This window comes from Calypte anna, chromosome 10 (genome assembly GCF_003957555.1).
Source record: "Calypte anna isolate BGI_N300 chromosome 10, bCalAnn1_v1.p, whole genome shotgun sequence".
NCBI classification, from domain to species: domain Eukaryota; kingdom Metazoa; phylum Chordata; class Aves; order Apodiformes; family Trochilidae; genus Calypte; species Calypte anna.
This window is the reverse complement of record NC_044256.1, coordinates 16,155,197-16,182,469: the sequence shown is the minus strand read 5'-3', so window position 1 is coordinate 16,182,469 and position 27,273 is coordinate 16,155,197. Positions and strand designations below refer to the sequence as shown.

Here is a 27,273-nt window from a genome sequence, read left to right as displayed (position 1 = left end):
TCAAAGCACCCTCCCCAGGACACCAACACACAGCATTTTCACATCCTGAAGCCCTGAGCAAGCAGCACCCCTTCAGTAGGATGTCCAAGCTTCTCCCTTCCCTAGATGAAACTCAACAGATATAATTAAAGCAGAACATGTTTTTTTTCCTTTTTCAACTTCTAGGCAAAGACTGTGAGCTGAGCTGTGGAGATAAGAAATGCTTCATCCCAAACACTGAGGACAGGCCTGGGTCTGTGCTCTAGCACTGCACATACCCTGAGTTTTATACCACACCTCTTTCTTTATTTCTGCTCCCTCTCCTTCCTTCCCCTTTCATCCCTTCCACTGGTGTGATCTGAAATCAACTTTCCTTCTGCCCCAACCTCTCTCAGCATCTTTTTCTGGGGCTGTGACCTCTCCTTTCTCCTCCATGCTCTTTCCCTAGGACCAATCCAACACTCCCATGTCAGATGAGTCCACAGTAAAAGCATTCAAATACATCATTTTGGATTGGATGCAAACTCAAGCTTGGGAATTTTGCATGTCCTTGCATTCAGCTTGTGCAAACAGCAATAGATATTTCTGTCCCTTCTACACCAGCACACACACATTCCTGCTGCTCCCATCCCTGCAGGCATTCCCCAAAAGCCATCTAAAAATTATTGTAAATGCAACACCACGTTACGCCTTCTAAAAAATAAAATAAATAAAATAAAATAGTCAAACCCTGGCATATCTCCAGAGAGGAAAGCGTCAGATCTCAGCTGGTAAATAAGATGTTACTGTGAAGCTTGTAAAGCCAACGTTATTTCTCCTTTGTAAAGGCTCCACCTGCATAACATGAAGGGGGCTCAGTGACAGACACATTAAAACACCATTAAACTGTGAAATAGAACACAGTGTGAAAATAGATTTAACCTTCACAGCATATTGATCTCTACCCCGCGCCGTGCCTAAGTTCTTGGACAACTGTTTTATAATAGGTTTTACTTATTTTCCTGTTGCTATTCTGACTTCCTCAGAGGAGGGTGTTATTTCTAAAAGCTCCTGACAGCTAAGGGAAAAGTGGGCTTGTTTCTTAGTCATCGCTCAGCACTTGAGCATCGCTGCTGCCAGCTGCTCCATAAACAGAAATCAGTTTTGTGCGAGTGAAGGATGGGTCTGGGCAGCAGTGATTGGGGTGGGATGGGAGGAGGAGGAAGGGGAAGCGGAAAGGGAAGAGGAGACAGGGTGTTTGCAAGGACTCTGCTGAACAAAACCACGCAGGATGCAGGCAGCCAGGCTGAACCTGAAATGCCTTCAGAAAGGGACAGCGCCAAGATTTATTTCAGTGCACGGGGACATGGGCTGCATTTGCAAAGCCAGGTAAAATAATTGTGCACACATCTGCATATTTAGACGGGAAATCCTTCTGATGAATTGACTGCTATGGGTCATACTGCTGCCAGCCAGGTCTTAAGACTTGCACTGTGAGATAGGGACTTCTCACTGCGATGAGTTATGCCACGGGACCTTTGACTCCCCCGTCACCTCTCCTCCGAACATTCATCCATCTCCCAGATCCTTCTGCTAAGAGTTCAAACCCTTCCGAATGGCCAGGTATTTTTCTTTTTCACATCAGTTCAACAAAAATGTCCCACCCATCTCCACACTGGGATTTCCTCTCTGACTACCCCAAAATAAACCCACCCTGGAACACAGGACAGACAATGTCCACCCACGTCCTGTACGAGGGTTTTGTAACATCCAAGCATAAACTATATAAATTTTGGGGAATGTGGAGGGGTTATTTTTACAGAAATGGTTCTGATGCCTTCCCTGGCAAATTCTGGGCTGGCTGGAGGTCTCTAAACCAACATGATAATAACAACAATAACAATAACAATAATAATAATAGTAATGGAAGGCTGATGGCAAGCAAACTGACCTTAAAAGCTGACAACGGCAACAATTATTTCTGTCAAAATTATTTCTGTCAAAAATATCATATCTAAACACGTATTTTTCAGAAGCCTCCTGTTCTGAATTACCTCAATCAAAGTCACACAGTGATGAATGGAAAAAAGAAAATGGAAAATAACTATTTGGAAAGAAATCCCCTGTAAAAAAAGCCTAACTCTATGCATGTGCACTAGAACCCACACACCCCTCCAAGATTCCTCACTTTCTCTACGTGTCCATAGGCTGCACTCCTGGGCACAGCAGCTCTGCAGAGCTACAGGGGACAAGCAAAAGCCCTTGGAGCCCCTTCCCAGGAAGGATGGAGGTGGCAACTGGAAAAGCAGCAAGTCTGAATTTTCTGTCATGCAGAGACAGGCCAGGATGGACTGCTGGAGTCACCAGGGCTCTGCTGGCACAAGCAAGAAAGGTGCAGTACTTTCTATTGACTGTGCAAAACGCTGCAGTGGAGGAGAAATATTCTGCTTTGGTGGGATGTGAGCCATGAGCAGCCCACTCTGAGCTGACCAAGAGGCTAATTCAGAGGGCTCACAGCAAGCTTTCAACCCAGAGATGCTGCAGCTCCTCTCCTGTGCTGCCAGATGCCATTCTGGGGTTTGCCTAGCCGAGAGGAGCCTGCATCAGATCACTCTCTGAGCACAGACAGCTTCTGGCAGGACCTGAAGGCTCCTTCCTCCAAATTTGTGGGCATGGTGGCATGCATGCCCTGTGCAGAGCTTCCTGCAGGCTACCTGGGGCAACACAGTGATTTGCTGAGCCCTTTTTTCCTGGGTCAGCACAGTCTTGTCTCAGCTAGATTCAAGGCACAAAGTTGTACTTAGCTTGGGCTTCCCTGTGGACAGGACAGATCTTCAGGCACAGAGGAGCGGATCCTGATGCTGGGTCAAAATCCCATGGAGGGTGATAAAACCAGTTTGGCATGGAGAAAATTTAAAGACAAGGCAAAGAGAAGGGGATGGCTGTGAATAGAAAAGTAGAAACCAAAATAATCCATGGGGCTAGTCCTTTTCCTGCCACAGGCTTGCTCTATGACCTTGGACAAAATACGTCCTCAGAAAATGGCTCAGGTTTCTCCACTTGCCCTCTGATCTTGCAATCAAATGCCAAAATCTTCAGGATAGCACCTCAAGGTTATGCATTGGATTTGTATCTCCAAGCTCAACCACTTAATAAACCCATTCAAATGTAATCTCAAGTGCAAAGTCTAAGATGCAAATATCTCATTCAAAAGCATATTTAGAAGCAATACTTCCACATGACTATGGAATGAATAGTGACTGCTTACAGAGAGTTAGTATTGCCCAATTTCATATTGTATCATACTCAAAAGGTCTGAACAACAGCATCTGGGACATCACAGTAGAGTTAAAAACAAGCCCATCGAAAATGGATAAACAATTAAAAATGTATCGAAAGAAGAAAGAAAAAGAGAAATCATTCCTAATTAATTCTGGTGCCCTGTACAACCCCAGACTATTTGTAATCCTACAGGGAACATCTTTATTGATCTGGGGGACGCTGCAGCAGACTTCTGATGCTTATCTCAGCATAAAAATAGGCTCTTGTGATGAGCAGTGATTTAATTACATGACAATCACTGCTAACAATGCATGGCGAATACCAAAAATATGCAGAGCAAGAGTGGCAGTGATAAATGCAAGGGAATGGCATTGACTTTCAGTAAAGTCATCTATTGCCAGAGATGGAGGGAGACTTCCCCCTCCTCTCTCTGCCCCTTCTTCTGAGGTTGCAGTTACTGTGCAGCCCCAGACACTTACTCTGTGGAGTGAGCTGACCACAGGCAGACAGAAGGTGGAGGGAGAAACCAGACTGCCACAATCAAAGCAAAATTTAGCACACAAGTCAATAAAACTATTTCTTTTTTTTTTTTTTTTTGTCTGTAGGAACATATGCTCTTTCCTCTGTGCATCTCTATTTGAAAATGAAGACAAGATATTTACTTTGGGAGGTGACAGTACTGAGCAAGTGAATAGCACGTGGTTTTGCTATGCACGGGCTCAAGCCTTTAGAAGCAGCTGCCCTACACAAGAGTGAGAGATCAAAGATCAGGCAAATCCCATCTTTCAAACACAGGAGTTAGAAGTGGCAGCAAGTGTTTGCTCAGGAAAAAAAAAAAAAAAAAGCTTTCTTTGCTTTTTTCAGGTTATCTCCTTAAAAATATAACCACAGCATGAATAAAAGCTCCTGCCATTAAGACAAACTCCCTTTTATATTCACTTACCTCTGTTGAGGCTGCAACTGAACAATTTGCCAGTATTTTGAAGTCATTGCAACAATGATGGTGAGCAGATTTCACACTTTCCTGAAGGAGTTTGGGTCCAGCACCATTTTAACCCCATGCCCCATTGGGACTGAGGGAGAATCCAGGCTGACCATGCATTTGAAAGTGTAAGGCCCCCATCTATAGCACAGGTTCCCTACTCATATCCATCCACCTACCCCTCAAATTGCTGAAGCCCAGTGCCTTCTCCTACCTTCATGGATTGAAGGCCACTCTTGAAATGTGCTAGGCAAGCACGTGGCATCGTGGAGCCATTCTAGCAGCCAACAGTCCCTTGTCTGAGGCACAGACCATCTAAATCTGAGCATGATTGACCCTTGAAGACCCAGAACCAGATGCACGTACCCCATCTATGAACCCGTCCTACCTTTCTTCTTCAAGGAAATCCTCGAGTGGTTAGAAGGCTGGTTACAGTAGAACATCAGTGAAAATCAAGTTTAGACCAGCATTCCTTCCAGCTCTTCCTTTCTTCCCTTTACGAGTGATACTATCAGGTTCAGCCAAGAGGGAAATTGCAGGTGTTCAGTACAACAGGCAGGAACCAATTGGCAGTGTTCCTTCACGTAAAATTTAACAAGAATCACCAGCCCTCAGGTGAAAGCCACACTGAGAACTTGAACTCATTCCTGCCCAGGTGCTGCTGCTGCAAACACCAAGACCTCCTGCTCCCCCATGCTCAGTTTCATGATTCATGTCAGAGACAGTCTCTTATTCAAAACAAAATGACCTTCTAAAGTCACCTGAAAAGCTGCACTGTTTTAAGTCAAAACATCACAGAAAAAAAAGCAGATTAAAAATGGTCTAGTGTCAGGAGGCTTTTTTCCCCCCACTCTGTTATTTCTAAATGCTTATGAATATTTAAATTAATCATAAACATATGATTATGCTCACATGCTCCTTGAACTATATTATTACCGTTGTTGCTAAGAGTCTTTGCTCACTTATAAGCAGTCAGGTGGATACTTTGTCTCAAAATGATGCAAACTTACACCAATTTGAGAATGATTAAAACACTCCATCTGCAATACAGCAAATTAACAATCATTTGTATTACCTCAGCCTCCTTCTGAGATGCTAACTTTAAGGATGCTAAAAAGTTGTTCTTATCACATCCCCATGTGATGTGAAGGGGCAGATGCACAAGGGCCCAACACATGTAGCGTAACAGATAGAATACAAAGGAAGTATTCAAGTCAGAACAGGATTTACTTCTAACACATTCTATAGTCTCCTAGAGTCAAAGCCAATGTTTCCCAAATAGTCTTAGTTTAAAAGAATGGAGAATCTAAAGGTTATGGTTTGATTAGAATATATTTTGTTGATTTTTTTTTTCTTAACACATCAGAACAGCCAAACTCCTTCCTGGTGTGAATCTACTGGTCTGATGGGAAAATAACTCCAATTCCACTTGTTGTGGTGCCTGCAGGATTAGGCCCTCCAAATTAAACAAAAATAAAATAAAATATAGCCCCATATAGAGCACAGGAAATTAAATGTCAGGTCTCTGTTTTCTTGTGGGACAGCCCAACTCAGGGCATTGTTAGTGTTCTTACCCCAGGCAGGGAATGAGTAGTAACCAGTTTGATTTTAGGGGATAAGCCCCTTCCTTTGCCAGGCAGCCAGACACAGGCTGGTTGGGCTGCAGGGCTGGGTTCTCTGGTGGAGCCTCAGGTCCACAGGGAACAGCTTGGGCTCTCTGCTGCTTTCTGTGTGGCTCTGGAAAGGATTGGAAAGAAGCAGAGGGAGGAATGGCTACAGCTGAAGGTTAAAATCAGAGCTTTGCAAGCAGGGAAAAAGAAAAGGTGGGTGACATTTCCACTGACTTTTTTTTTTCAGTTGTTTGCTTGCTTTCCCCAAGGTACATTTCGGTGACTGAGTTTACTTACAGTGATCTATAGGGGAGCAGAGTTCTCCATCCTATTTATGATTATTAAAGAAATCAACCTTTAGCAGCAGGTTATGTTTGGGCAAACATGAGTACATATTGCATTTGCACACATATGTCAAATCCAGTCATCTACACATGGTACACGTAGTGGATATGTTCAGTCATACTCTGGTATCTCTGTGATTTTGCAATTCACAGTCACCCAAAATACTTAGATTTGAATTTCTGAATGCCTTCTAATATTAGAGGCTTTGAGATGTACATATATTATACACTGTATCACTGAAATGACTACTTTAAATTAAAATATAAGCTTATAACTTCCACGCTGTACAATGAATAGATTAACAGTGGAAAAACTGAGATTTCACACAAGTAAGTGGACACCTGGAGAAATGTATCAACTATTATTCTTGCTTTAAGAATCAAATTAAAAGTCTCAATAAAGAGTTTGATTACTCGACAGTGCAGTAAATGCACATAATCCTCCTTTCCTTGAGGAAGGGCTAGGAAATCCTGCTGAAGGGTTGCATACACATGGACCAAGGCTTTACGTCTTCTCCTGCAGCAGCACAGTCTCCATTACAGGTAACCTCTGGTGTTGTTTCACTACACTGCCAAGTGATATAGTTGCTTATCTAGTGAGAAACTAAAAATTACAGCACATTAAGCATTTTTCAAACAATGGGAAACATATCTCCATATCCAGATAAAAGCACCAGCCTAACCTCAAATGTTTATTTCATTTCAAATAGCATTTATCAAAACAAAGAGCCCATTACAACATACATAGATATTGGACCATCCAAACCCCTTCATTTGGTATTTAAACAGCACAACAATCTAATAAAAATTATTCTGAAACAGAATGTATCTACATTTAAAAAAAAAAAAAAAAAAAAAAAGGAAAAAAGGTATCACCCTGTATCCAGAACCAAAAATCAGTTCCATAGGAAAAAAAAATTATGAAAATGTCAGTTCCAATTTCTGAATAAATAAACAATTTTGTTGTGCAACTGAATGTTTTCACTCAAATCAACAATAAGATCTCACATGCCAGGTTAAATATGTCTGACTTTGGTCCTTATAAAATGACAAGACTTCAGTATGATAAGCCAGATGATAGTTTAAAGCAAGACAATGAGGCATTGTTTACACAGAAGATTGAGAAACTGGTTTACAAAAGGGGTCCATGGACATCTATTGTATGCACAAGAAGGAGATTTACTGGAGATTTTATAATTTCTACAAGGCTCTTTCCAACCAGCTTCATTAACTTAAAGTAAATCAAATCATGCAGAGATCTGGCTCAGCCAGGGACACATGGCAGGAAAGATACAAAATGAAGAAGAACAGACACAAGATGATAAGCTTTAGAATCTTTGGCATTTTTCATGAACATTTTCAAAGTTTTAAAAATCTGTATATCCATCCATATTCCCACACACTCACCTATAAATACATTATATATATAGTCTTACTTATACACAACTCTGTACATGGCTGGGTACATAAGCACATGTGTACATGAAGAGGCATTTTTGTGACTTTTTAAACCTAAATAACCTTTTTTTTCTACTTTTCCACTTTCAGTTACGCCCAGCATTGCATGAGCAAAATACGTTCTTTATCCAACCATGTCAAAGAAAACATGGCACTGTGTAAATGTGGGGAAAAAATAAACTTTTAGAAAAATCACAGAAGCTCTCTAACAATCCAGAGGAAGATACTCTGGTTTAAGATTTCCTTCTTCTCATTCATGCAACAGGCACACAAGATCTCACTACTGAATCGCACAGAGTGACTCTATTTGGATCTCCGATCCATAAGCAAGGTATTCCCTGTTTTCTCTTCCATTAGATACTTCCAGGTCTTCTTTTATTAAAAGAAACCTTGTCTCTCAGGATTATCTATTTCTTTGGACTGTCAACTTCCCCAGGCTGGTGACCCCTGCCTGGGAATCACAAAGAGCAACTCCAGCTCTCGTGCTACTGAGCATGGTAGCAAGTTGCTCCCACCAGGTCCTACAGCACCTAAAGGTCAGGGGGCTAAAACCTTGCCAAAATTTGGCAGGTTTATGTATGATTCTGTATTTCAGTTTCCTCAGTCAAGCAACACAGATAATGCTGGTCATCTGAATTATATAAAGCAAAAGCACAATAACGAAAAGATTGGCAAGCAAGCAGGAAAACACGGTCTCCTCAGGAGAGAAAATGAGGTTTTTCCTTCTGTCTCTTCATTGCTCAGTTTCCAAAGACTTCACTTTCTGACCCTCCCCTTGTGAACCACAAGGAAGACTCCTATGAGATATCAGTGGTGGATCACATCCTGCACACTATTGCACAACCTCATGTCTGAGCACTGTGCTCTCTTTCTGCACAAGCATTTATTTCTTTAAGGCTATAAAGTGTTTTTTCTCCTGGATCTGTAGTGTTGGCCTCTATGGATTTAGACAGAAAAACAACAGCTATGCTGAAAATATCTGATGAGATGGAATTATAAAAGGCAAGTCAACAGAGTCCTTTCAGGTCAGTGAGTTAGGCTTTTCTACAGTCTCTTAATCCTTTCACAGCAGAAGGTTCTCATGCATCCATTGCCAGCAATGGATCTCCAATGACTCCAGTATCCAAAGAGTTAACCACAGGGTGGGCTTTAAAAAAAAACAAAACAAAAAACCACAAAACACAAAAAAAAAAGTACCCAAACCAAAACACCACAAGTGCTGGATGAAATATTGAGATACTTTTGGAGCTCCTAGCTCTTTCTGCTAATTATGATTAAAAACTTTCTAAAATGTACACTGCTTGAATAGAAGATGGGTATCAAAGACTCATTAATTCAGAGCTTGAACCATTCTAAACGTAGTGATTTAACTCAGAAAAGAATAGCTTTCATATCTTAATGTAAATCTGTTGGGTATGTTAAAAACTGGTTCAGAGCATCTCCTCACAGCAGCTCAGCTGTTCTGCTGCACTAAGCGGAATTCTCTCTGCCTGCAGAAACCAGGGAGTGCTGCCACATCCAACCTTGACTTTGCAGTCGAAGGGGGTGAAAATAAACCAACCCCACAATGTGCTGTTGCAATGTTCTCTCCCATTCTCCTCCCCACCCCACAAATGCAGAGCAAGGTAGAACATGTCATTCTTGGGGGGTTGCAGCTCCACGCAGAAAAGACAACCCAACAAAAGACAAACCTAGAAGGGTGTTCCTCAAAAAAAATGCATCTTCACAAAACAAACAAAAAAAAGTCTGTGATGGTGCTTCTAGTGTTGTTCTGAAGCAAGAGGAAGGGGATGGGGGAAACTCGTGTGCACACGTGGGGGGTAGAGAGGGAGATGCTGCATCCTACAGCATACTCCGCTTCCTCCTGATGGGACTGGAGCTGCTGTATGGTTTCAATTCAGCACGCTGCACCTGTAAAAACAAACAGACGTGACGTTTGCAGTTAGGTAACTCTAGCTCACTACAGTGTGTGTTAATGGCTCCCCGAGGACAAGCCAAGGGAAACCAAGGAAGGTTCAAAAGTAATGAATCATTTTCTAAACACAGGAACATGGGGGATTAATTGCAGGAAGGATTTGAGAAGTCATGCATCATTTCTTGAAACGAAAATATTAAAAGCAGATTTTTCTAATGAGATACATGGGGTTTTACCTGATTTCAGCAGTGTAGGATAGATCTTTTGGGTTTGTTTTGGTTTGGGAGTTGTTTTTCTTATCTTTCTGGCATTAACCTATAGGTTTAATAAGCTTCTCTCAGGAGTTTCAATTCCAGTGGATCCCAAAACCCAGTAAGATGGCAGTTGTCAAAACCGCACACAGACCTTGGGATGCTGATATTTAATCATTTCAAAAAAGGAAAACATTTTCCCATACAGAAGCTGGACAAAGCTGCCTCCACCTTTCAAGTAATTTTGTAAACAGTACAATTGATAAATCATGTTATAAACAGATGGGTGCAATCTTCAAATTGTCTGCTGTGCTTCAGAGAAACATTCCCATTGACATCACAGGAAACTTTTGCTGGACATGCCATCTTCTTCACTCGTCCTCTTTCGTCCAACACGTGTGGGCTGTAAATGGCTAAAATACAGCCAGAGGTAATTTCTACCTCACTGCTGTACCACAGCAAATTAATGATGCATGGACAGCACAGAAAATGAATCAGGCAATGGGGCTTTGGAGCTGCCACGGATGAATTTTACTAGAGTGTGTGGCTGTCATGGATGCTCACTGTTTTTAGAACTCGTGGAAAACTTGGAGAAGGTTTGCCCTGTCCTAAGATGTTTTATCATTTCTCCCATAGAAAATGGTTATAATTTTCCTTGGAGAGCTCAAAGGATCCCAAAATGAGAGAAACCACTCAAGAAAATGTTACAAACGTAAATGTTAAATAAAGCATAAATAGAAAAGCAGCTTATCTTTAAAGATAAACACTAAAAGGGCATATGCAAACCATCACTGCAAAGCCAGCATGCTCTGTAAGAGCAACGATAAAAAAATAACAGCACACTGAATCTTAATGTCTCTATGATCTTTTCTGTGTAGCTTTTTCCCTCCCACCAGTCTATAACAAGATTTCTCTCAAGTTATTAGTGCTGCCACCAAACAATCTGGTGACCTCCTGAGATAAATGTCACCAGAAACCTTTTCCAACCTTGTTCCTAGCAGATGCCTCAACATTGCATATATGCAATTATTTTTCTGTCTCCAACAAAGTAAAATCACTGTAGGTGAGACTGGGATCCCCTCATCCACAGTGAGCAGGACCTCACTTTGGATGTATCACCATTCACAGAGGAAGGTGCAATGCCAGTGGGATCCAGGGCATCAGGATCAGAGCCTGAGGACCCAGATTCCAGTTGCTTAAAACAAAAGAAGGAATCCTTTATACTGTGTGACTTTGTTACCCAGAAAGACTATTTTCTTTCCTTCAAAAAGAAATAAACGGATCTTGACATGCTAAAGGACTTAATGTTCAAATAATTTCCAGGCAGACAGGTGAGATTACTGAAGACAGTGGTGTCATTTAAAAGAAATATAAGAAGAGACAAGACTGGACTGAAATTGAGGGAGGATAGATTCTGGTTAGGTTAAAAGTTATAATTCCATAATGGTAGAAGATTGATCTGATCAACCACAGAGTATTTTATACACATCTCCAGGCTTTCTTCAAAGAAAAAGATGAGCAGAGAATTGTCCAAGGAAGGCCGGGAGCTCAAAGTGGGCGGGGAGGAAAAATTTTGAGGGACAGCTGATGTGAGAAAAAAAACCCATAGTGAGCACAAAGTAACAGAAATAATGCCCTCTCTTCGTCCTGAGAAAAGGGAGAATTCAGCAAATCCTTTTGGATGGTTATCTCTATCAAAAAGACTATTTTACTCTTCCCTCAGTACAAATACCGGAGCAGAAAGGTGACAGAAACCATAACTCAGTAACCATGCTGGGTGATTTTCCAGATCACTTTTAAGTAGGTCTTTTCAGGATAATTTTTCTGCAATCATTTTATCTTTCGGACAAAGGATTTTGGCTCCCCTCTCTTCTAACACCCTCCCCCCCAACCTCCTCCTCCCTTTGTGGATTTTCCCAATTCCTTATCTCTATTATTCAAAAGTGCAGTGGCACCATGTTCTCCAAGCAGAGCACCCAACAGCTCTCAGTGCCTCTGTTGGAGGTGGCCACTCATTACTTACCTTTTGAACATCAGATGGTACCCTGGAGAGGAAATCTAGGAGTTCATTATTGTCGATGGCGTAGGGATTTCTAAGCCTCTTAGTAAATTTATTTATGCCTAGGAAACAAACAAAAGAAAGCAAACAAAATAATACAAAGCCTTTTTACTTCCTCCCTCCTAAATTGTTCAGGCAAGGTGAAAGAGGGAAGAGGAATTCACAAGTAAAAATTAGTGTGAAAACAGTGCCTCGGACTTAAAGCCACACACACGTTGCCTGTCATGAGGAATCATTCACAAGGGCCTCCTGATGAAAGGAGAAGGCATAATTTACAAAGGTATTTCTCTACTTTGGGGATCATCTTTTGTCACCAATGTGGTAAAAAAAAGATTGCAGCATGTACTCATTCAGGGGGATATTGTGGGGAGAATACACAAATTTGCAGCTGAGATAGCTGTTAAATTTGTTATCCTAGGTGACCAAAGACATTCCCTTTTCCCATGCCCAGGGAACTTCAGGGCTCTGAAAATAATTGGGTATGATAAAGGCATTTTTCATTTTTTCTGAAAATGAAAGATTCCCTTCACTGTCATGTCTCATAGCTTATTCTTTCTTTGCAAAGCCAGATTTGAGAAGCTGGCCATATTATGATGTGAGAAACTCTGTTGACTTATCACAAGGTTGACTTTTATTTAGTTATGCTGTAGCTGTCAGAGGTTGTCCCTAGTCTGGTCAGAAGACCCATGCCAGTGTAATGTTCATTATTGTTGAGGATTTCATTATGTTTTTTGCCTCTTCTCTCTTGGAGGAAAGGGAGTGATGATCAGCCCTAAGCCAGAGCCTTCCCTATAGCATGGAGCGAGATGAGAGATTTGAGCACCTTTCCCAGCTCTACCCTTGTGCCAGTGCATCCATTTAACACCCCACTGTCACCACTTCCCCACTGACAAATAGCAACCAGTAGTGTGGCTACCTAAAGGTGTGGTATAAGAGCAAAGAAAATCAGCTAACCCATTTCAAAGAACAGCAAAAAAAAAATTTGAAATGTTGGTTGCCTCTGCAGATCATAAAACAGCGTTCAATTCCATCATACCCCTGTCCAAAATCTCATCATAGTTTCCCTGAAAGTGATTTCAAATGTGATGGTTGATCCAGCTTTCTCCTGTCTCTGAAATGTACCTGCTTCATAGCCAAGATACAGTTTTTAACCCGTATACTTGCAGCAAAATGCCAACACAATTTTCTGTGTTCCTGATTTTCAAAAAACAGAAAATACCATAAGGTCTTTTGAGGCCTTGCCACAGGGTAGTTGTTTAACATGTATCATATTTGAAGGCCCTGTCAGTCTAGATGATGTAGAATGGATGTATAGCTTTCATGTACTCACCATGTCTTCCATACAAGAACAATATTTTGTTACTTAAGTTTTTAGTCCCAGCAATTTCTCTCCTTCCCTTCTGCACTTTCTTTTGTTTGATTTAAACCTTTATTTCATTTATTTTTTTTGCCCAAGAGTGGTTTTTTGGTACTTCCACCTTCTCATTCTTTCCCTTTCCTGCATCCAGGAGAGCCAAGACACAGCTCAGCCTTGGAAAGGTTCAGGGGGATCCCTACAGCCCAGAGCCACACTGGGGCTGAGCTTCTGTGGTTCTGTGGGTCAGTGAGGACTTCCTGCACCATGCTCTCAGCCACTGCACCTCAAGGCTGAGATAAAAGCTATCACCCTAAGAGATGAAGAGAGTCTTCAGCAGCTGAAATGCCACCTCCTTTTGCTGAAATGCCACCTCCTTTCGTGAAAGACCATCTTAGTCTTCTTCATAAAACCAGCAGGAAAGTTTTCAGTCCTGTTTTACTTCATGATTCACCTTCATACAAATATTTTCTTACTCATGACACAGAGATGTTCATTACTTCCCACTGGACCCTGGTGGGTCCCCCTAATAAGAGGGCAGTTAAGACCCAAAGGATCCTGGGCCCCAGGCCTCTTCAAACACATCTTATCACTCCCTAGCATTTCCCAACTGGGAGTCTCCAGAACCAGGAACCTAATTAATTTCCTGCAGAAAAATAATAATATTGAAAGTAGCTTATCTAGACAATGCTCTTCATTGGTGCTGTTGGAATCTTATAAAGAACCTTAAGAAAAGCAGATCATTGGATCACCCAGGGGTGGGGGGGAAGTGGCAATTTTAAGCATATTTCTTCATCTTGAAGCAACTTAACTTGATTGTCTGTGTAACAGCATTTGATATTATTCTATTTATATTTATATATTTATTTATATTATTCTATATCTATTATATTTATCACATGGAAATGAGACACGATGGAGTACTTACCCCAGATTAAAACAATGTACCTCAGTGGTATAAAATACAAAACAACTGTTGCTACTGCCAGGACCAAGCAGGCCAGGACAGAGAGGAAAGGCACTGTCCAGTTGAATGTGCTGTAAAGAAAAACAGTAACACTTCTTAACATTTCTTCTCTTGGACACTGCTTGTATTCTGCTACCCAATAATAATTTAATGATCTCTCTGAAATGCTGGGTGCTGTCAAATGCACTTGTAAACTGCAGGCCCTCTTGAAGGTGGATACGCAGATTCCAGCATCTGGATGCTATAATGGATTAAAGTGGATACCTGAGAGGGAGGTATCATGATAAGAAGATAGTCTCTGGGGAGCTCAGTGAAGTTGTTAGGCATGTAGTGAGTTGTTTTTATGTCTTCTTATACATGTCACAGTTGTTCCACATCTCTGCTCACTGGTCAGCTCTCCATTATTCATGTGCAGATTATCTGATCTGGAGATGTGGCCATGCCGCAGGTGCGAGACATCTGAGCTGGCTCAGTGGCCACAGTGGAGATGACATGGGATGTGTCAGTCAGTGACTCAAATGTGGCAGGTAGCCAGACTCAAGCCCCAAAATAACTTGGGGTTATTATGGATTCATTAATAATGGACTGATGCTAAACCTCAAAAGAGCAGTTCAAGTAATTTATCCACAAGCTATTAGGGAATAATACTCTATATAGATCTCTCAACATTTACATATTTGCTTCTATTTCCTTAAGTTTTCAACACTTCCTTACTACACTGTATCTAGGAGGCTGTCATGGGTAAGCTACAGCATATGCTTCATACAGTCCATGCTTCTGCACACCGCCAACCTGCCTTGGAAATTTCCCAAGGGAAGCACTCTCAAAAGGCTCAGTTACTACAGTCATGCAGACTGTCACAGCATTGTAGCACAAAACAGAAATTCTTTTCACTCAGACCACTCATCTGTAAGCCCACAATGGACTCAAGGTGAGCAGCTGTTGGCAATACATCTTTGAAGTTACTTTTTTCCCCCCTGTGCCCTTGTAAGATACATCCTACAGCATGCTCCAAATGTTGAGACACCTGGACTACATGAATGCCAATTACTCCATAGGTGGATTTACAGATCTGGGAATACCTGCCTGCTAACTTCACCACATCATGATGCAAGGGAATAGGAAGAACAGAGAATTAACATGGACCACTTAGCAGGCTATAAAATAAGACAAACTTCCCTTGACAGATAAAATTATTAGTATCCTAAAAGAATTACTTTTAAGCTTCAATAGATGTAGTAAATATTAAGTAAGGATAGGTGGGAGAGGACCCATCATTATCAATCAAAGTAGCTTAAGTTAAAGAAAAAGAAAAAGCAAAACAGCTCAGTTCAGTCAAACTATTAAAACTCCCCATGATTGTCTAAGGAGGACAGAAGGAAACTGGAGAGTAATCAAGTCTGTCACTTACAGAAAAGCTTTGGTGGTAACTTTTTAATGGCACATTACTGTTTAGTTACAATGAAATTCTTCTGAAATTACATTGGGCATCCACATTAAGACCCAATGTGTTCTTTAAGGTCATTGTTACCAAAATGAATACAAGAATTAACAGTGCTTAGGCACTTTGAGTCTTCCTGCTACACAGCTGGGCTGAACAGTGCCCTGTTCATAGACTGGAATACGTCTTTGGGCCACTTCCACCCCAGCTGGGGTGTTCAGCACAGAACCACAGCACATGTGTTTGCTGTATTTTTAGCTTGAACCCAGCTTCTCATTAAAGCGTGGCTCCATCACAATCCATCACTGTGTTCAAAACAGAAAACAATGCAGGTCAATTTAGCTCCCATAAAGATTGGGCTATACAAGTTCATGTGTGGGATTTTCCTTTTAGGCTTTTCACCTCCCTCTTTTGCAAGGTCAGGAATACCCTCCTTATGTGCCTCCCCTTGTGATGAGACCCAGAAAACCACCCTTGTGCTTCCTCATGGCACCAGCAGGAAGCAGACAGCTCAAAATGGTCAAGAGAGAAGAACATCAATGCATTGGACAGGAAAATAAGTGACTGGTAACCCCTGTAGCTAGGCCAGGGCAGTGAGGGCATGGGAAATACATCAACCATCAATTCCTACCTACTTTCCACAGAGGAAATGAAAAAAAAATGCCTGATGCTTCAGGCAATGTTTTCCCTTGTGCACCATGATGAGTCCCCATCACCAACAGACAAGAGCAGAAATCTGGGCAAATGTGAGAGCTGCATCACTGGAGTACAGATCTTCTCTATCCTCTGGAAAGGTTTTTGGAGAGAAAAACCTCAAAGGAAAGAAAGAGAGGTGGGACTGACCAGGTTCTTTGTCTACACTTTCAAGTCACTTTTGAAGCAAGACATTCACTCCAATCCACTCTGCTTCATTGCAAATCATCAATAAGAAAGAAAAATTTATCACTTACTTTTTTATCCTCTCTCCAAATGATGCTGTTTCTTCTAGGATGCTCTGAACAGTTAAGATGATTTCTTGGACCATGTGGATTCTGTCAATTAACCCCTTTTTCTCAGATTCCTAATAAAAATAATAAGAGGAAAAAAATTTTATTCATTTAGTATTTGTTAAATTGTTCAGATGAAGAAAGTAAGATTCCCAATATTGCTGATGCATCCATGAACTCAAGTAGAGCACTGAAGGAAGAAGAGACACCATAGGTTTATCACATACAAGTAAGATGAGGACATACAGTTTCCTGTCTTTTTTCCCTCAGCACATGGGCAGAGGTTTCTACATCTTCTAACACAAATAAACTGCAGATCTCAAACCAGGATGCCACTGAAGAACCCAGCTGCAAGCCAAACGAGAGCAGATGCTGAGCACCCCTGAATCCAGTTGACCTGTTGGGGGGACTGGCTGCTCAGTGCTTCTCAAGAACAAGATTATTCTTGTGCAGAACTTTGGAATATCACTTTTCTGAGCTTTGTACTGTCCCAACAGCCATGTTGTCTTTTGTACATAAATATGCAGCAAGATAGCAAATGCAACATTATTTTGATCGTTCTGTATACAGAGACCTTTTACTGGGTGGGGAAAAAAAAAAGAATAGAAGGAAAATTACTTTTCCTTTTACAGCAGCCATCTCAAAACTTCATTTCTTACTGCTTATTTTAGGAAACAACATTACAGGACATTACTACACATGTGCAGAAATAAAAAGGAAGCACAGAATGAATTAAAAATCAAAATTACTTAAATCAGCCTTGGAAATCAGTATACAATTATCAGCATTCAGCATTTCTTTGCCAGCAATCTAACACACATACAGGCATGCAAATTGGTGTGGTTGCAGATATTCTAGCAAGAAATCAGCAAAACATTCACTTATTACAAAATGCAGAGCACTGGACAGTGATTTTACATCACATTTAGACTCTCTAAAATCAACCCAATTTAGAAAAAAGACATTTTAAGTTGTTTTTAACTAGTCAGTGCCCAGAGAGGGGAGATGCTAGCAAAACTCAAGTTGAATCCATGTTCCCTGTAGTCCTCACCAGGCGGGGTGGGGGAAAGGATGTGTGGGAGTAAATAAGGACCAGAGAAAGTTGGATCAATTCTGGTGCAGTTCTGCCTCTGTGTTGCAAACCCACAGTGTTTCTCCATGCAGGAGAGAGGGACAGAGGCTCCTTAAAGCTGCATGGGGCCAGAGAGGGGAAGGCTCATGGGTACAGCCCTTTGGCACTCCTGTGCTGCAAGTTTGTGTGCATTAGAGAGGGTATTGCACTGATCCATCCCTGTGTCCTGAAGTAACATAAACCATCCTGGGATGCTGAGGGGCAGACATGAGAGTACAGTCCTTGTAATTCTTTGAATTACTTACTGCCCATTTCTCTTCACAGTAATTTTTGAGTTTAAAAAGCTGGTCAAAACCACCACAGAGTTATCAAGCTACACAGATTTGAATATTTGCCTTGAGGTTGCGAGTGAGTGCACAATGAATAGAAGCAGCATTTTAAATAATCACACATTTGGGTGTGAAAATGAGTATTTTTACATTAATAAAACAACCAACAAAAATGAAACCCTTGGGGTGTGAAATAACCCCAGAATGAAATAAATAAATAGTCAGTTTATGTGAAAATAGCACCAAAAAGTCATTTTCACACAACTCCAGTTATAACCTCGTTAGGATCAAATGTAAATGACATATTAAGATTATATTTAACTATTCACTCACTAGGAATGGTACAATGGTCTCTTCACCATAGTTGGATTTTTTTTGCACCCAACTTGGAACAAGGAGTTGGGAAGCAGCTCATGGACAACTAGAGCCTGTGGGAATTTCATTTTGTCCAAATTCAGATGGGTAAAGAAACCACTTCAGATAAAGTGATATTCCAGGGCAAGCCTACTCTTGCTGCCCAGAGCTGGAAGGAAGATCATCTGTCAGCTCTATCTGCATCATGCTGACTTCATTTACACGTCTTCGATGGAGCTTAGAAAAGTGATGAGAAATGCAGTTTAACCAAAACACATAACTTCTGCTGCAGCCACCAAGCAGACTAAGAAAGCAGAAACTACGAGTTCCTTGGAGCACGTACAGCAATATGTGTGCAGAATCATTTGAAAATCCTGGAAATTTGTCAACATCTTTTTATTGCTGTTATTGTTTTGTTCTAGAAACCTGCAGTCTAAACACATCTACAGGATGATTAGGTCACTGGTTAAGCAAGAGAGATGCAGACAAATGAAGTACCACAAACAGGATTTTCCAAATGACTTGGGTTCCGGAGTGCTGTTTAAATTTTCTGAAGTCAGCACATCACAAAACACTGTTGGAAGCAGTAAGAAACTCCACAGTCCATCAAGCCAGCAGTCACTGGTCCATATTTGTTAGTAATTGGCAACTGTCATACAGAAAGCTATACTGGGACATTACTCTATTTGTGACAGATTTAAAAACGATCCTAAATTCATCTTCCACTAAGCATACTTTGCCATTAATGCAAGGTCCCACTGTCCAGATAATTCTCTGTCCTCCTCAGGTATTAGTCCTTTCTGATTTCTTTTGGACTCAATATATTATGCTGCTTGAAAACAGAATTTGTACACCCATGGTTCAAAATCACAGCTCAGCAGCTTTCACCTGAATTATAAATATCCTGCCTGATCCTAGAATATTTTTTTTCTGAAAATTGGTCATGAAACTTTCATTCCTTCAAGGCTTTTCCTTTTTTTATTTTTTAGCTGATTACAGAACTGTGAGTGGACCAAAACTAGTGCTCAGCCTCTGGGAAAGAATTAACTCCATCAAAATGAATTTACAACTGAGAATTAATTACATAATCAGTGTGTTACTTCAAATCTTCCTTGCATATCTTGATTTAAGGAACCTTCATTTCTACATTAATTGCCTGAACAAAACCACAAAAGGGTTCTTACAAAAGATTAAGCATGTCAGGGGAAGCAAAAAAACCCAACAAAACAACACCCAGCAAATTCAGAAATCAAGTCTTTTGTGTCCAGCTAATGTACATCAACTTACACTTGTAAATGAAGACAGAAAATCTCTGGCATACTGAAAAACAGGTGGTTCTAGATTTTTCTGCTTCTGAAATCCTTAACATTAAAAAGGACAAGTAAAAAGGGCAAGTAAAAAAGGGTTAATGCAGTTCTGTAATCTTCCTTCTTTTCCCTAGAATATTCTGCTGCTCACAATGGGCAAGCTCAATGGTCAGTGCTGGGTTTGCATGGGCAAATCATAAAACCTAACAGAGGAAGAGACTGAAGGCAAAAATTATACATCATCTGCTCTGCAACAAAGACCCAGTAATGCTCATTATTGCTTCTGCTCTAGCAAAGAATCTATTACTGAATTGAAAACTTGGATGGTGGAGATCTTCTCATGTCTTGTGATCATTTGTTTCAATGGTTAACAGCGTTCATCTTTACCAAAAGCTGTAACCTAATTTTTAAAACTATCCTTCGGGTATTTTTCCTCTGGATATATCCAAACCAGTAAGCAACATTCCAAACAATTTTTAATATCATTCTCTAAGTGTATTTCTGATGTATACTGCAAATACCATATGCACACAACTAAAAATATAGGCTTGAAGCCACAAGCAAGTTCTAAATACTTGCTCACTTGGATTTGATGTAAAACATTTTCACAAAAAGAAAACCTGCATGCAACTTTCAAACAAGTGGTATTCATCAGCAGATTTTTGGCATGCCAAGGGAAACTCAATATATAATGCTGAGGAACCCTTGGGAGCAAAAATGAGGAAAAGGGGTGAGAAAAAATAAATAGGGATTAATTTAGAAAGAGGAAGAAAACAGGATACAGACAACTAAGTCAGGAATGAAAATTGTGAAAAGCTTCAAGAATTTGAAATGTTAGTCTGCCTTGCCCTGGGCTGGCCTAACTTTCAGGATTATATTTTTTACAGTAGCTATCTCATTATGCCACTGCTGCTACAAGCACATTAGGGCAATGTTTTACCAGGATTTATCCCACATAGCAGTTACGGGTTCCCCAGTGAATTAGCAACCAACAAGTTTCATGGAAAGAGGAAAGAAAGGAAAAGCTTGGGCATGCATGCCTTTTTCCTCCTCTATTATTCCAGTGGAGAAAACAAAATAAAATTAAAAAAAAAACAACCAGAAAACCCCCAAACATGCTGTAGTTATTCAGAGAAAAACAGACTTATCCACAGTTGGATTTAACTTTCAACTTGCTCTGTGCTAGACTACAAAACCCTGACCTTACCACATCCAACAAAGCCTGTGCCAAACAGCATCTTAAGGCCAAAATACTTGTAGATGAAGAACTTCTGAAAGCAAAAAAGATTTTAATGGGTATAAACAGTAGACCACTGGCCTCTATTGTCTGCAGGGAACATTTCACTAAGAGTTTCAGTCTAGCAGCAGAATGAAGCTCTTGTGGGAGGTGGTAGCCATGGAGTGACAGACAGTCCCTTGGTAGCTGAAATTAATTCCAGGCAGAGCTTTGAAAATAGTCACCACAGCAACCTTGAACTGGATCCTGCTTTTGGTGGGAGTCAAAGGTGTCTGAAAGGAACCCAGCAATCTGCCTTGCTGAGTCACTGTCTTGCCCTGGTCTGCAATGTCTGCTGTGTCTCCAGAAGGGCTTCTCGGCACTTCCAGGAGGGATGGATACCCAGGGAGGATGGCTGCCAAACTCTGAGCAATTGCTTCATGCAGTACTGAAACTGTGCATCACAGGATCTTTTTGTTTATTAACACCACGCTGTAAATGTGCCTGCCTGGCTGGGGAAATTTAACGAAACTGAGTGTACTTGAAATAATTACCAAACAGAGGAAATGCAACACATACAGGTCAATTTATGCTCTCAGTTAAAAAGGTGTGAAATCTGGAATAATTCCACCAGAACCAATAGAATCACTTCAGACTGATATGAAGGAGAGCACTGTGGGTCTTAAAAGGACATGTTTCTAGAGAAGTGGGACATCACCTTACAGCAAAGGAGGGCGGAATACTGACTGAAAAGGCAGAAGATGAGCACTTCACACCTTGTTGAACAATGCTTACACTTTCTTTGCTTACATCAGATGAATTTCATCTATGCTTACACAACCAGCAAAAGCCTCCTAAGCCCAGCTCAAGAAAAAAAACCCCATGTGCAAACGTTTAGGTTATAACTTGAATTCTCCCTGCACAAGAATGAAATGCAGGGGGTTTAAGAGGCATTTGCTCATGTTTTCATAGGCATGCAAAGTACGACAAAGCCTGGTGGTATTGCTACAAGTTTCAAAGCAGTAATGGTAGTCACAACAGAAGAAAACACCATTCAGGTGAGGAACCAAAAAGAAAGAAGCCTGACTGGACGTAAAAAGCCATTAGTCAACTTTGATTTAAAAAAGGAAAGGGAGAAGAAAAATACTGGTCAAAATAATTGCTTTCTCCTGGAAGTAACATGAGGCCTAAGAACAATCAGATGGTGAGTAGTCTTAAACTACTGGATGATCATAATCTATAATCTAAGTAACAATTTCTAGCAATCTAACCAACAGAAGAAAAACAGAACTATTCATACATTTGTCTTACTCTAAGTAAATTTTACCAACATTTTTAAATAGTTGGAATTTTTAAAGGACAAGAACTCTTGGTCCGGTGACCTACCTAGTGCTACTTAATATTTTTCCAGAGATTTAGAGAGGTTCAAGTGTTCTCTCACCTGCTTCCAGGACAACAGACAGAAGGTTTCTATGTGAAGAGAGCCATGCCACAGCCTCCAGGATATCTAAAAGTCTTCTGCAAGTCCCTCATTTCAAGTCCTCTCTCCAGTCACTCCTAAACCCTTGGATGGCTGGGTTGTGATGCTGGGACAAGGATTGTGCCAGCAGTCCCGAAGAATGCATAAGAAATACCAGCAAACCATTTGTCTTCTCATTTCTTGTACACAGGATGCTCTCAAGAAAAAAAGCAAAGCACAACCAGAGCAACCCCTGCACTTTGTCTTAATCAGAAATGGATTAGGTTAATGAGATGCTTGGAGAAAACTTACAGAAGCTATCACTGAATCTTAAGTGACAACTGGAAACTTGTATTGCACTATAGTTAAGAAGTTTGCAAGACCAGATGATCACATGAGGTCTGAAGTGTCCCATCAGCCAGCTCTGCACCAAGCACAGCTTAGGCAAGTAGCAGAATATGTCCCTTAGGCTTCTCCATGGCTAACAGACTCACAGTCTCTGCACACACTTATTATGAAGCAGTGAGAAAGAAGCCACAAGGAGCCAGCTGAAGAAAGAGCAGCAATTTAAGGGAGTCCACACCTACACAAACATAAGCCTTGTGGGGTTCTTTGGGACACAATCTAGTTTTGGGGAGGTGAATGCTCCTTGTTAGTCAGAACACCCCTGGGTGTGATGGGGTGTTTTCAAGTCTTGACCATCATTTCACTTCAGCAAATTTAATGGGAGATGTTGAAATGTTATATTGACATTGTTGTATTGAAATAAAAAAAAAAGAAAAACTAATGAAATTATTTATACTTCCAGGGAAGAAAACAATGAGATGATATTGTCCTGAATGACCTTTCCTAAGTATGGGGATATAGCATCTTACACAATAGACTCTTGGTTCATGTTTCAATTACTGACCTTTACTGTGGAGAAAATTAATGCAATTTTCATCGTAATCCACCCGTACAAATAAGATCCATACGGAAGGTTTCCACATGCTGAATCTAACTCAAATGGAAAATGTCAGCTGTTTGCTACTGGATGAATTTGACTTTAATTTGTTTGGTTGGAGTCTCTTTGAATTGTATTCATAAAACTTTGTATATTTTGGTACTTATTTTTGACAGTATTTCCTACATTAGAAACATGGAATTTTTCTTGTTTGGGGATTTTTTCCCCACTTCTCTTTTTTCTAATACATGAGGTTCTAAACAGTGCTTGGAAGTTGCCAAATAACTTGGCTTTAAGCCATGGTGTCATCTGATCTTTCCTGATTACATCCCACTACAATGGCTACAGGGCTACACTGGCTCACCATGGCATAAAAAAAACCCAAGAAAACAAACAAAACCGGGAACTGTTTATTTAGTTTTGTCTGATATTCTTTTTAAATCATTTAGCAGGCCTGGAAATACTAGTAATTTAAGTTTCCTATGCTTTGGAGCTGCAAATTTTAGCCAGACAATTAAAATTCATAAGAAGACTTAATGACTCTTTCCAGTCTGGTGCTACAATGCACTCAATACCAGGGTAACTCTGTTCTAAAAGCTCTACAGTCATCGTCAAAAAAGAGAAAAAAAAACATAGTAAAAGAAATAGAAACAGTCAAAAATCAGACAACTTAAATGGAGCTGCATGTAAGTTGTCTGTACCTTTCTACTGACAGGGAGTGATTTTAGAACAACCCTTATTCAGACAGCCTGACAGACCCCAGAGCTGACACAACAGAGCCTGAACTCGATGTCCAAGATGGCACAAATCCGAGAAGGCATTCATCAGCCAAATGGCTCGTGCCAAAGGGACAGAGCTCTCTTATCTTTTATGGTTCTCCATGCTGGTATTTGGGGAGGGGAGAGGGGAAAAGAAAGGGGGAGTTGGCAATTAAGCCCTGTCATTTAAGACAGATAGTTTAGGTGGAGGGAGTTAATCTGCTCTTGGGTTTTTGAACTGAGCGTCTGTGTATTTGTAATTTGTAAACAGTTCATCTCTTAGAGGGTGTGTTACAATTCCCAGAAGCCTGGTCTGTTATGTCTAACATGCAGCAGAACCCAGAAAGGCAATGTGTGTGAGTATTTTGAACAGCACGATGATAGGAAACAGAAACAGTGACCTTCGATGCCACAACCCAACTAGCAGATCTCAACTTTAGAAGCTCTTGTATGAGGGAGGGAAAAAAAATATACAGACTTCTTTTTAAAGTACAGTTGTCTGTTTAAATGTTGACATTGCAATGAGATAATGTCATAAAATTTTTTTTTTTTTTTTTTTTTTTTTTACATTCCCCAGAGAGCACTGGCCACCCTCAGACTTGGAAAACTCTCTTATAATAACCTAATGTACTTAAAGATGCAAGTCATCAGCGTGCAAATGTGGTCCAGTGCTGGTGCAAAGGGGATAAACCCAGGACAGGATAAAGATGTGAGACACATGTAGTGGTTGCTCATTCTCTCTCCTGGTAATGGTCTCAGAATTCCATAGATCCATAACACTAGTACACCAATTCATACAAGTTATGACTTATTATTGATGTAAAGTCAGGATATAAATTGTTATCTTGATGAGAAAGCCTGCTGGAAGTGAGCAGCTTGAGCCTGTTGACAAGCTCTCCATTTCAGAGCCACTCCACATGAAATGGAGACAGAGGTAATGTTGATTACAAAATGGTAGGGCCAAATCATCATCAACACTGACCCTTCAGCCTTCCTACCAAGAAAGAAAATGACAGAGAAGTTGTTTAGCAGGGAAGCAGAGGGAAGGCAAAAATGTAAGTGAATAGATCCATATTTAAGTGACCCAGATGTATTTTCAGAGATAACCAAAGTAGTTTGAGTTTTATTTAGGGTAAACCTGACCTAGAATAATTTTGTTTTTTCAGCAATTAATCTGTTCCATAGAACAGGCAGAGGATTAGATGACCGTTTATTACATTTAAACTTTTTTGGAATTGGTTCCAGCAAATAAGTTACATATATAGGCATCACACAAATAAGATGCAGGATCAACATTTAAAGTGCTTAGCTTTGGGTGCCCACCAAACAGAAATTACTGACTTTCAGAGTTACACAATATTCCTTCAAAAAGGATGCAACTTCCATTTAATGACTTCTGATGAGTTGCAGATATTGGTCCGTTTAATTGAACAATGCTATGATGCAAAGAGTGAATTAGAATTGGGAACATTTAAAAAATAATTGTGTATTGCAAGAAACATACAACTCAACTAGATTGACTAAAGTTTACTCTATAACTTCGATGGATTTCTGGTGGCTCATTAAAATATAACCACCACAGAAGAGCAGGGTAAATTTAAATAATTATTCCCATCAATTAAGACTGCTGAGCTTCAATTCTAGTGTCTGTGACTGAGAAGAGTTAAGGTTCACTTGCTAACTGTGGTATTGATTTACTTCTCCACGATCAACAATTTCACTGTATGTCTTAAATCAAAGAATATTCAAGAAGAGGCTTATTAACTTAGTATGCAATTTGAAAATTTCACATTGCCTTGTGAACATTTTCTTCCTAACAGCTAATGTGCCTTTGCATGCTGTTGCTCGTTAAATAATTCCTCACCTTTTAGCTTTCAAGTATTTATAGATTATCAGATCCTCCTTCACTTACTTATGTTTTTTTTCAAGCTGTATACATTAAGTTCTCTTAATCTTTCTTCAGATGTCATGCCCTCTAATCCTTTTATCATTTGTCACTGTGGCTTGATAAACTTGAAAAAAAAATCCAATGAATTTTTCATAGTGAGAAGAATGAGTAAGTATGCTCCAATAAAATAAGAAACAGGCTTTGCCAGTTCCAATTGTTTCTACATTTCAGTCGATGAACTAAAACAATCTTTTTCCCAGGCTCTGACAGAAATGTTGAGAAAATTCTAACCAGTTCCCCACAAATCACAGCACTTCTGGCCCATAGAAATGGAAATGTCAAATCATACGGGGAAAGCCATTAGTACAGAATGTCCGTCCAACACTCGAAATGATGTGAAGAGGGATATTACATACTCATGCATGTCTTTGCACCTCATCCACCCATACACACACCTTTAAGTGCACATACAAGAAACTGTGCCTGCCTGCTGTGATTTCAAAATCAAACTGGGGACTGCTCAGATTCAATTGATGTTCAGAGTTCTCGCATAGGTAATGCCACTATAGGATCTTCTCATACTTTCAAGTTTCCTAACTAGCAAACTGGTAAAAATTGTTTTCCCAGTCAATACAGATAATAAATGAAGACCTCATGGAGACAGGATGGGTTCGTGCTCTCTCACATTCCTTTTGATTCCAGCTAAGCCAATATTGAGATATGCTTACCTTATCATCTTCATCCTCATCTTCATCCAAGCCCATCAGCTCCTGCAAAAGTAGATGTCCATATTACAAAACACTACACTTATTTTGCAGTGACATGCAATGCTATAAAGTTTGATAGTCCCACAACATTGCATTAGTTTTCTCCCACTTCTATTGCAAGCCATAAAAAAAACCCAACAAAAACCAACCTACTTTCACCTTTCAGAAATAACATTTTGTATTCAAGGACTTCCTTTTTCTTTTTTTCTTTTGTGATATCCTGAAAACAGCACATGATAACCAATGCAAACTTTAAGTCTAAATAAACCCTTAGTGGCTGTGTCCAGCAGTTTGAAGGCAACAGGCTTTCAAACTCATTGCCAACTTTTAATGTCTGTAAACAGCTTTGTTCTTAGTCTGACAAATGAACCAGCCAGCATGTCAAGGCTGAGGACTCTATAGTTAACTTGTTCCATCCTCACTGCTACAATGACTGCTCCCTCCCTCCCTTTAGGGACATTACTGAAATATTAGACTTTACAAAACACATCAGTATGAGTATAATCCATCTCATGAAAACCAGTCAGAGATTTCTATGCAGTATTATATCCTCCCTTTACCTTCTAATGCTGA

The 27,273-nt window shown here is 40.3% G+C and overlaps 1 protein-coding gene across 2 annotated transcripts in view; it reads right to left on the bottom strand.

The window, feature by feature from the left end:
• Nucleotides 1–9,476: 9,476 nt before the first annotated feature.
• MCTP2 (multiple C2 and transmembrane domain containing 2) overlaps nt 9,477–27,273 on the bottom strand; it is a 94,623-nt gene continuing 76,826 nt past the window's right edge. Inside the window, exons 18-22 of one of the 2 annotated variants that reach the window (XM_008495771.2) lie at nt 26,662–26,703; nt 16,572–16,681; nt 14,142–14,251; nt 11,824–11,921; nt 9,477–9,545 (exon numbers count right to left, since the gene is read on the bottom strand). In XM_008495771.2, the coding sequence (XP_008493993.1) occupies nt 9,477–9,545; nt 11,824–11,921; nt 14,142–14,251; nt 16,572–16,681; nt 26,662–26,703 (429 nt within the window). The remainder of the gene's footprint in view (nt 9,546–11,823; nt 11,922–14,141; nt 14,252–16,571; nt 16,682–26,661; nt 26,704–27,273) is intronic. The other variant, XM_030457051.1, reaches the window with a different exon arrangement.